This window comes from Saccoglossus kowalevskii, chromosome 15 (assembly GCF_978046115.1).
Source record: "Saccoglossus kowalevskii chromosome 15, keSacKowa6.1, whole genome shotgun sequence".
NCBI classification, from domain to species: domain Eukaryota; kingdom Metazoa; phylum Hemichordata; class Enteropneusta; family Harrimaniidae; genus Saccoglossus; species Saccoglossus kowalevskii.
The window spans coordinates 4,707,168-4,719,073 of NC_140655.1; the positions used below are offsets into that span (position 1 = coordinate 4,707,168).

The following is an 11,906-nucleotide window of genomic DNA, read 5'->3' on the forward strand; positions in this document are numbered from 1 at the left end:
TCAAGTTTCGGAAGATTTGCCCAACCTTGCTCTACCAGTCATTTAAGTCAACTCCCACATTGTCCTTCACATTGAAGGTTAATGCAGATATATTGTAAATTACACAGAGGTAACATTAAAATACATTTCCCTTTACATTCACATATATTACATGACAGTCTTTGTGCTGAGGCAGGTATGGTTCCACAACCATCACCAGTTCTCTTTATTTTGTTTTGTTCTTGTCGCTTGTTTTGTCGATTTTTGTCATTGGTTTGTGTTCTTGTATGTACGGCTTTTGTACAAAAAAATGGTTGGGTATATTATTTCTACCTTGTTTCATTCTGATGTGAAAATAATATATTACATTAAAGCCATGTATATAGACGTACAAATATTAAATATTAAAAATGTTCGGCGTTCATATTTATTACATGTATTAACTTCACACACATATATTAGGATATGTGTGGGTTTTTTCACTTAGTGCGTTCCAGCATCAAAGCCATTATTAATGTTTAATTGGATATGTAAACAGTTGAACACAAGTAAATGCCTTTGGTAACTGCATTTGGCGAATCTTTGTAAACAGGATATTAGCTCTTATACAGAACGACCGTACCTGGCAGTCAAAGTCCATATTGTCATTTAAATCCGTAGTCAATATGTGACCGAGGTAAGTTAAGCGCTCAACAAAGCTGATATTATGATCATATATAGTAATAGAAGGTAATGTGAAAGTGCATACATTTAGTTTTGGTAAGATTATATTCAATATAATGATAAATCGCATAGATTTCCTGAATATGTTTTCTCATATAATATCTTAATCATATCTGCTAAACTAAGGTTAACGTTATTGTTTAATGTTTGTCCAACTAGACATCCGCACATAGTATTGTTCGAAAATTCAAAATATGACAAGCATAAAAGGTGAATTTCTTGTTGTTCCTTTTGTTCAACATATAATGCGTGCGTGGTGTATTGTTTGGCTGTATTTAGTGTTTTCGTTACTACTGATGAAGTGTCATATACCAACAATCGCAGATTTTTCAACATAGTGTCGATACTCCCATTGAAGCAAATTTACGTTTTTCGCCTATAGCAATTGCTAATTGAATTGGTTAAAAACAAATGGTACGCAAATAAAAAATTATTTAATTTCACATTCAGATATATTAATATATACTTTGAAGTTATGCAGCTGCAATCAAAATTGGACAATTTACAAAATCTGCTTCATACTTGAATTTGGTTCGGAGGGCATTAGACAAAGATTAAACTCTATTATATATTAGGTATATATTTCTGAGTGCATTTGCTATGTCTATGTCTGTAGTACATAGGAAGAGATTTAAAGATACGTGTCCTTTGTTCCTACAAAATGATCAAACCAATACGTCCGTAGTTTAACATGATAAAACTGTTACACAGAGGATTTCAAATGGCATTAATGACGCTAGTTTTATTAAGACCCAAAGTTTTATACTGAAATCATCTCATGTAATTTTGACTCAGAAATATATTTAACTGGTGCAACTTATGAAGCAGGGTGTTCCAGACATCACGTTTTGGTATACTTTGGACTCTATGTATTATTCATTATCTTCTGATGTACTTTAGTAGTCGTATTTTATGAACTTGTATATTTTCTATATGACTTTAGTTTAATGTTCTATGTTTGGGTATGTTATTTCTACATTTATTTTTATCCTGAAATGCTCAGTCCCACAGATAAAAAGAGTGTTAAAACCACATCCTTGAATAATAGTAATCCTTTAGTAATATGCGCCATTCCTTATAAAATCGGGTATGGTAGTTTAGTATAAATGTCACATTATTCCGATACATATTGGAACTTTTCTTAGTGGAGCCATTATCTGTTATATTCGCCTTGTGTAATACATATCATGTGACACGTGCTCATGCATAATTCATATATGCGATAACCTAATTCATTGTGACAGGTTAATGACCCATTGAGCTTTTTAGTTGATTTGGCTAGTGTTGGTTAGATGGTAGAATGTTTAGAATAAGTTCATTCGCTCAATATTTGTAATTAGATTTGTATTGTTAGCAAATATGTGTGAAACCATCCTTAAATTTTAACTGAGTTATGGTTCTCGTAGCTATGCTGATCGAAACCAGAAAAGCTTATTATAATTGTCTTCAATCCTTGTACGTATGCTTGTTCATACTTTACACTTTAATGATTGATATTTACTTCGATCGAGTGGCAACATAAGTAAGAATTTATCCAAGAATGTAATGAACTTAATCATAATCTACGAAACTACTCATATGATGTTGTACATATCAAATAGAAAAACGGCAATACAGCAAAAACAATCAAATTTGTCAATTCTGGAATAGTTATAATTATTTTTTTCTGAACAGAAAATCATAGCACATTTGTCATGAAAATCTTTGAATATATACTGTTGACCTCATTTACAATCACTCAAACTCCATTTTTGTTGTTATACTTAATAACAAAATATCATATACTAGTAATTAAAACTTGGAATCGTTTTGGATACTGAGACATGTGTCAATAGTTTGCAAAATGTTCATGAAAAGATTTATAAGAAATTTCTAGTGTCCATAACAGTACCTCCCAATCCCCGATAAGTTTATGGAGTACGTAAATAAATGCACTAAACGACCGCAAATGAAATGATCGGTAAAATACACACTCGCTTATACTGTTAGGTTGGGAGATACGGTTAAGGGGGCACTGGATTCTTCATGATCAATTGTGTCATATAATTCTGGATTGTTTTACATTGACAAATGTTAGTAAGTAAATTCTTAGTGCTAACGTTTAGTGTATTTTTCTGAATTCGTTAACACATTGGTTGATTCATTTCATTCTCTCAACGGCAATGACCTCGTATGGACAGACTCTTATAACCTGCCCGACGCAATGCGTCTTCAAGCACGGCTTCTCGCCGTCGGTTGGTACCTTAAATGTGTAGTGTTGGAACACACTCGCGAAAAGGAGAAACAGTTCATTCTTAGCCAATGCTTCTCCCATACACACTCTGCGTCCAGCTGAAAAGGGCATGAAACTGTCTGGATGGGGCAATAATTTTCCATCTGCATCCAGGAATCGTTCTGAAAATAAATTACATATAAGAACATGCATTAATGTTTGTGTTATTGACATCAGGCAACATATTAGGTTTTTGGTAGTGAATTATTTTCAATGTTTTTTTTTGTTTTTGTTTTTTTTGGAAATCCGACCTGAACCTTAAACAAATATTTACAAAATCGAAGAATGTAAAAACGCAGTTTTATGATACCATAAAAGTAATTAGGTAAGCTCAGCCCCTCCCCAAAAGATCTTTCGAAAGTGTATAATCAACATCTTATCTACTTCATTATTTATCAACAAAGATATAGTTACATGACAAAAACAAACTCAACTCTCGAATTCGAATGATCCAGACTGAAGGCAGAGTTAAAAACTACATTTTAAGTTCTCACGTCTAAGAAATATATGCAAATGGCGCCAAAATCTCGTTGAGAGCGAGAATCGCGAGACTTGTTTTTGATCTCTCAAGTAGTGTCATCACGTCCACTGTTCCAAATATTACGAACGACAGAGAATGAACCAATATTTGACGTTTAAATTCAAGTCATATGTAACTTTAGCCTCCAACGATATCCCAGATGCCATTTACATCAGTGTTACATTGCAGTTATACCAATGTCAGCAGAAAGTGGTATAGGTAAACTGTTTAATTCGAGGTGATTTGATATATACCTGGACGAAACTCTTCTGGTGTGTCCCAATGTTTCTCATTCATATGGACATTCCAAACGTTACACCAAATCCATGTATCCTTCGGTATTGCATACCCACCTGTATTATATTAAAAATGACACAGTCCCCATGTTTTTTTTTAAAGTGATCTATAATAAGCTGCACACAATACATTCTAAAGAGTAAGGTAGATTATGAAAAGAAACAATTTCATGCAATTGCTGACGAAATTACCTATTTAAATTTTTCAATTGAAATGCAGTGATTAGTATGACGTTAGATTACATTAGTAATGTAATGACAGTGACATGACTAATGATACAATATCTCTGTCTGTAATAACCATCATGACTAAAAGATGCATGACAATTTACACGTGTAATTACTTTCATTACTCTGTACATAACATAAGTTATGTATTTTTAGGATTAGAACGGCTAAACATCAATCGATCTTGATCAAGTACAAACGCGTGACATGTGACATTCAAGTATGACTGAAATGTCTATGCACGATTGAGTTCCGGATACGGAATGGCAGAAATGCTTGATTTTGAATTGTTTGCAGTGAAATGGCTGCCATTCGACCATAGTGAACATGAAACAATAACTTGAGTGATATAACATTGATTTATGTGTGAATTTTGAATGTAATTGAGCATGGCATGATAGAGGTGCAAATGAATGCGTGCACGAATCCAGGTAAATGTTCACAATATGTATGTTTCTATTTATGTACATTACCCATGTGACACATAAGACCTAGTTAGATTTCATAGTTCATAAATCAGTGTTACCAAACCAATTTCCAGTCATAACTACGCAACCATAAAGGCAAAATTAGAGTTGATATGGATATCGGCGAAAAGATGCAGTTCAACGTGTGATCAGCAGTTATTATACGCATTCAGTGTATTCTCATATTATGAAGTTTCTTGCATTGACTTATACATCATAAGAATATTTTATTGCTGGGGTGTGGGATTAATGTTACATTTAAGGGCGAAAACGTATGTTAAAGGGCGGTAGTCGTCGCGCCACGCATGCACGAGATATGGGTTTCATATATACAAAGATGGCTGCTTTGAATGTTGCAGACCAACAAGTACTAATTTAGAGACTACCAAGCTTTAATTAGGTATTTCTTTGGTGATTGGAAGATATCGAATGAGTCACCGGCGGTTATGAGCACAAAAGGCGCCCGAGTCAAAACTCGCAACAGTGATTCTTTTAGAAAAGCACATTTGATTGTGGCAAAATCAATGTTTATCAACTAAAATGTACATGCGCGACGCAACGACCACCGCCCTTCAATATATATTTGTGACACAACATTTTAATAAAAAATAAAACATTCCTGTCGTAAACATCTAATTATTCGTTTAATGAAGCAGAGCGTTTTTTTTTAATACACATGTGACTTGATTGTGTTTAAATGTACAAAAACAATCACTGTACATGCACATTGTTGGTTTTCATTTTTCACGATACATTGCGCTACAAAATCAATATTTTTATTTTCCGTTAAATCCAAATCCAGTTCGGTTCTTATGTTGCAATATTACATTTTTTCGTTCATATTGCATCTTAAATCACAATATAATTGGTGCTTCTCTGAATGTCTTCTCAATTATTATGCTATTATACTCAGCATACTTCTACTGTAAGTAAATACCATACACCAATCTAGTTTGTGAGCAGTGTGCGAAATAACCTCCTGTCACACATTTCACCGCAGAATAGAAATATACGCGCCTTGCCACGACGTAATCATATACATGTATATCGGTACAATGGAGTGATATCTGCACTAACAAATGTCTGTTAAAATGTGTGAATATATAACTTGGGTGTCAACCTGTAACCTTCAGCTCAATCGAGAAACTAATGTTGTAATTTACTAACTAATTTGTAGGCCGTATTATCCGAAATATACATACTAAGCATGGCTTGTTCCCTGGAACATGAATTGAAAAGACTAATTTATATTTGCACGTAGTGCAAAGCAATACATACCTACAGACGTATCGACAGTAGTAGTATGGGGTAAGGCAAAAGGGACAATTGTTCTTATTCGCATGACCTCGTGTATAACGGCTTCACAATATGGTAGTTTTCCTTTATCAGATAACAGCGGCAGACGACCATCACCAATGACGTCATCGATTTCTCTCTGTACCTTGGACTGCACGTCAGGGTAGTACGTTAGGTAAGCAACAGCCCAATCTAAGGTGTTGATCGTGGTGTCTAGTCCCGCTAGAAAAATTACATATTAATCACCGTATTAGTGCGCTGTATTGTTACGTATGTTTCTTGACGTCACTAAACCAAAACTGTTTAATACACCACATTGTAAAATTAAAATTCATAACAAGTGGGTTAGTTGTAATAGTTTGAATGAATGATCGCACATTTCACTTAGCGGCTTACATGTTGAAATAGGTTATTCAAGGAAGCTATTGGTTATATGTTTTAACAACTGAGCCAGCTCCTAAATACTGATACGCTGAATTTATTTAAAAACACCAACCGAAAATGTTTGAAACCGTGTTAAATAATTGTACTTGAACGCCAGTAGGGTCATTTTGTTTAATTTATTCAGTCTTTTTTTTAAACAAAAGCAGATTTTGCGGTCGCATATACCGAACGGCCACGAGAACGTATAGTGTATGTGGGCTTGATGCACACTGTAGACTTGTATTCCATTTCACGACATCCATGGATTTAGAAAATTACCACGCTAACCATATTTTCAGGATTATGACTAAGACAACTATATAATTTCAAACATTGTAATTGTTTCTCATTTCACCAACTGTTTTCAAACTTCTGCATGTCTGTCTGACACATAATGAATCACATCTTTCATCTATAAGTACAAGTTCTGTTTTTCGTAATTGCCCCAGAACTTAATAAAATGTGTGCTTAGTGCTGTGATCTTACATATAGCTGAGTTATTAGTATCGACATTGTTATTAGACATACCTGCGAATATATCAGACACAGTCTGGCGTAGATTGACGTCTGTAAGTTGCTTGGCCTGGTCGTCTCCAGCCAACTCTGCTTTACGCTGAATTGATAAGATGTCATCGATGAGACTTTTCACTTTCTTATTACCTGTGTATAGTGTAACAGTAAAACAAAATGGTATGAAAATCGTTTGTAGTGTAATACTTTAGTGATAGTATTTCTAGAAATAAGTGCATCTATTCGCCAGTCAGCTCATCGACTACAGAAGAATTTTAAGAACCAAAATGTTAATTTAGAGCACACAGTTTGCAAATAAATAAAGAAAAAGAAAATGATTGAAAATGCGGCAATTAATTACCGGTGACCGGATTACTCAAAGTGAATGGGAAATATAACGGAATAAGTTCAATTCCATTCATGAAACCAGAAATACCTTCACCGCTTAATTTGCTACCTTTTTCAAACTTGTCTTTATGTTCATTTATCTGATGTTGAATTACGTTTAACCATTCTTTCAAATGTTTCTTAACTGCAATGTGACCGGGAGTAGGTATATAACGGAACAGAGGGACATAGTCAGCTGCTAGTCCATTTCCGAATGATGTATTCACATCTTTCAAGACTCCCATAAACTTTAGAAGTTCGGGGTCTTCATATTCATACCTGTCATCAAACGGCATACGTTAGTAGTGAAATTTAACACATATTACATATTTTACGTTCAAAGATTCAACCAAGGGTCTGATAGATACATATTCTGTGAATACCTATGTTGACACAGCATTACCGGTGTTACCGGTGATTCCAACACCACACATGAAGTCGTATATAATTGTTATTGTATCACTGTGTTTTTGCGGGTTTACAAAAGTGAAGACAACAAATGGTGGGAGGAGCAACATAATCAAACTACTACAACACAATGGTGTGATTATCTGTTAGTCACATACTTACTTTTTTCCAAAACACATGGAAGCAATGATATTTCCCACAAGCAGGTACATTAATGTTTTCGGGGTGAATGGTTTTCCATTGATTTTAGCGATAGCTCTCTGGAAACTAGGAAAGGCGTCACATCGTATGAGAGATTCTAGATTTTCTCCGCTGGCATAATTTCTAAAATGAAAAAATGGGCATGGGCATGGACTTGCAATGGATGCCGGAGCAGTACATTGGAGTTAGCAAGGCAATATTTAATCACTTCAGAGGTGTTTATCCCTTATATCATGGCAGTTCAGTGTAATAAATCAGTGTGCAAATGTGATATAAAGCCACATACGTGTGAGACATCAATTATCCTATACTGAACATAAAGTTGAGTGGAAATTTGTCACGGATTTTGTAACGGCCACGTTTTGAATTGGCTTAACAATTAGTAATTCTGTTACCAATGCATCCCTGAATCGTAACTATAGCGATAGTTTCAAAAATATCAGTATTATGCACAGTATATGTATATGTAACGCTCTACATGTCTTGAATACGCGCTTACAAATTGCGATAACTGCGTTAGTTTTAGATACAGGGAATAAACAAGTTATTGAAATCGTGAACCGACAATACCAGATTTAATAAAGTCGTGTAGTAATTTTAAATTATTTCCTTCTCGTTCTGTCAATGGCGTTGCCTGTAGTTATTTGCATTTCCTCCGCCAATTGACTGTTCTGGTGGGCAGGGCTGTCTTTGAGGTCAGACCTTAGCTTAGCAGTTCGTACTAAACCATGAATACTAAAAATGGAAATTACCACACTCATTTAATAAATCTGATAATATAAGGTCGCTCATGAGATATTCTTTATTTATGTCAACCATGTAAGTCAGTCAATGAAATATGCTTCAAGCATTTATGAACAGATTCAGACGAGAATAAATCAAAATACTACTGGTCTCGTACACTTCGAGTTAATGGTGAGTGATCAACATACTGTAAATCACGCGAGCATAATTAAATATATATTAATACAAACAATGAAGGATACAAATTACATAAACTCACCTAATGGCTTGATGTCCTATTTTTCGCTGCAGTTTCCACTTCGTAGTGAAGTCACCAAATATGATGTTTTGACTCTCTTCTGCCATCAGACTTGATACTGCAATAATGTTCATGAGAATTTTTAATTAAACCCAAATTTGGAATTCCACGATAAACTTGGAAACGTTGCGCTCTGGTGTATGTAAAAACAATCCAATTTAATTTTGGGTTGATTTTGATGCGTAAGCGTTCGATAGCCCGGGACAAGAAAAACCTTCGAATAAATTGCGCGAGCTTGAAATCACGCCCCCCCCCTCCCAATTATCGCACGGAAACAGGCTGATGGCGCTATACATCGAAACTCGTCTATAACTGCTTCGTGCCGAAACATATCGAAAATTCATACGACTTTTGCCATCAGAGCTGAAACTCGGTTCGAGCCGAGAATCACACCCTCACTGCTGTTCCGGGACTGTTGACATGTCTTTATGAGTAACGTGACTTACGTCTTCAAATTATTACTATCCGCATTTTCTATAATAAGAAACCACTCATTATTACGTTATTTGGCGTATACGACAATTTTTTTATTATTTAGCCACGGTTCTGCACTATTTTTTCCCTAACCAGAGAAAAAAAAACGAATTTAAATTAGAGAAATCGCCAAAAACAGTTTGTTCGCCATTACAGTGCTTTAGGAAACACCGTTTATATATGTTATAAGAATTTTATTTACTGAACGTTTCATTCAATTGAGACAACTGGATTGACTATTATAAATCGCAGGGTGTAGGCTGTCCATAGTCGTATCGCCTACGGAATGCTCGTTTCCGTCAGAGTATCGTAAGGGCAGATTGAGTACTAAAGGCACGAAAATCGAGTGCCGTAGGCGTTCCGTATCTCCCGTACGCAACGTTCTGTACGTCCGGTACTGAAACAGCAATTTCGGTGCTCTGACAGAAACGAGTATTCCGTAGTCAAGACGACTGTCGATATTCTACACATGTACCGCAAAGCCAATCAGATTCTGATCAACACGCCTGTGCAGACACAAAAAGACTGGGTTGTCCCATTCAGGAGTGCATATTCATCCGCGGTTTATGAATGTTTATACCCGGTAAATTTTCTAAATGCCTTTTCTGAAAGCCCTGTACTGCCGTATATTTTTCTATATTATATTGCTCTACAATTAAGAATAAAGTTGATATTGCTTACGAAATAAATAACCTATTTTTTAAAATAAAAATATGAATTTAAAAACGTAAATCCGCCAGGAAACCCAACAAATGTTTTTTTTTATTTTTTGTTTTTTTTTATTGTATTCCTTTCTATTATTCTCAGAAATTAGAAAAAAGTAACGTTAGCTGGTGCGACTTACTCGTAACATCTGTGCTATACTAACCAATTTCCCTGTCCGTGTGGTAACGACAAGGTTCAAAGCAGATATATAGATATAAGGTCCTTGTTTCTTTGCCTGCATTTGGTTATACCAGGAGTAATGTAAATCTGGTTATACTTGTTTGCTAACGTGGATTACTTGTCCACACCATCAATGCCATGGTTACAACAGAAGGTCATAGGACACCACATTTGAGTTTGACTCGAGTCAACGACCCATGGCGTGTTTAATGTATTGCAGAATCGTGGATTTTGCGTTTAGAAGGACACATTTGTCTGCTCGTGCCTACGCTAAAGTATAGATGAATGTCTCATATGAGCACACACACTAAATCACAACGGTGAACATTATTTGCCCTGGTTAGTTAATTTGGGAGCTGTTAATCCCCTGATCTACGCGACGAAGCTCCTCGTGTGACCAAATCCTAATTATGGAGTCCAGTGATTGATTAAAAAAAACTAAATATTTAAAAATCAGCGAAAGGTGAAAAGGATCGCCTTATTGGTTTATTGCAGAACAACGCTTTGTTGATTTAATGCGCTTAATTAATGCCATTAAAGTGATTCAGTTTATTGACTTACATGAATAAAAATATGGTCTCCCAGCAAAATCATTCTGTTTCTTCACCAATGCTTCTTTAATAACATCTATGGAGTTGAGTACAATCACAGGCTGACTGCCAATCTTCATTGTAAATACATCTCCATATTTCTTACCATAGTTTACAAGAGTTAGGTGGGGATCGTTCATCAAATCTAATAAATGAAACGATTGAACCATGTATATTATTATAATCGTGTCGTTATTGTATGTAACATAATATATAATAATGGTCATACGAAACCACTGACGGGAATATCAACAATCATCTTCCAGTTGGCTAATATATTTTGAGCATAGAATCTCGAATACTAGTTATATTTTATTAGGCAGAGTGGGCTCGCAAAGAACCAGGTGAAAGGCATTCATAAAACAACTCTGCAACAAGCTAACTACGCTAAACCACATATACTGATACGATCTTGTCCCATGAAATGTAGTTGTAGTTACATGTGTTTATATATACCCATACACCTAACACTATTTCCAACATTTGGTTTCGATTGAAATAAATAAATCTGGAAACACTAGAATGACATACAGTGTAAAACACCCTAAAATGAGTAAATTTACCCTCTTTCAGGCAAGCAGGAGAAATGACGTCATGAAGTTAAACAACTTCAGTCGGTTGGTGGCGCTGATACTGAAATGATTTCAACAACAAAAAACGATTTCATATTTGGGTACGTATAAGTATCCTCACGACCTTTCAACTCATGACGTCAAATCATGATATTAAAAAACTACATCACGTCTTATGTGGCGTTCAATGGTGTTTTGATTACTTGGGATATACTCACCTATCATAGAGCCAATAAATGGATATCCCATTGGTCCAGGTGGAAACCCAGACGGTTTACGTAAACTAAACAATCCATATGTTATGATAAACACCAACAACAGTAAAATAACATTAGTTGGAGTGTTAAGAATATCAAAGATATTATGCAGGATATAAGTAATCATGATTCTGATTCAAATCTGAAAACAATAATAAATATTATATTTCATAGATATGGCGGATGCATGTCAGGAGAGAATACTTCTGAACAATTAAACTAATTTAAGCTTTTTAATCTTCATTGGTAGAGCGATAGTCAAGGTAACAGTAAGTTTAACTTTGAAACTACCGTGGCTATCACTGTCCAGTCGCAATATCGTAGACTACGTCTATAGTCGCTATACCAAGAACTACTTCTTCAGGCGCTATAATTT

The 11,906-nt window shown here is 35.1% G+C and overlaps 1 protein-coding gene across 1 annotated transcript; it reads right to left on the reverse strand.

Moving 5' to 3' along the window:
• Positions 1 to 2,842: 2,842 nt before the first annotated feature.
• On the reverse strand, positions 2,843 to 11,657 carry LOC102804456 (cytochrome P450 1A5-like). Its single transcript, XM_085490792.1, has 9 exons — positions 11,492 to 11,657; positions 10,669 to 10,846; positions 8,714 to 8,803; positions 7,672 to 7,833; positions 7,172 to 7,380; positions 6,733 to 6,864; positions 5,764 to 6,003; positions 3,749 to 3,847; positions 2,843 to 3,096 (listed from the first exon to the last, which is right to left on the reverse strand). The coding sequence occupies exons 1-9, from the start codon at positions 11,655 to 11,657 to the stop codon at positions 2,843 to 2,845; spliced, it is 1,530 nt and encodes a 509-aa protein (XP_085346918.1).
• Positions 11,658 to 11,906: the final 249 nt, after the last annotated feature.

What these genes read in the sequence shown, in the direction of transcription:
- LOC102804456 (XM_085490792.1), bottom strand. Translation starts at nt 11,657, where the DNA reads ATGATTACTTATATCCTGCATAATATCTTTGATATTCTTAACACTCCA. An exon ending in CCATATTTTTATTCATGTAA is followed by an intron (nt 8,804 to 10,668) that starts GTCAATAAACTG and finishes TGCAGTATCAAG; the next exon opens with TCTGATGGCAGAAGAGAGTC. An exon ending in ACCAGAAGAGTTTCGTCCAG is followed by an intron (nt 3,097 to 3,748) that starts GTATATATCAAA and finishes ATTTATTTTCAG; the next exon opens with AACGATTCCTGGATGCAGAT.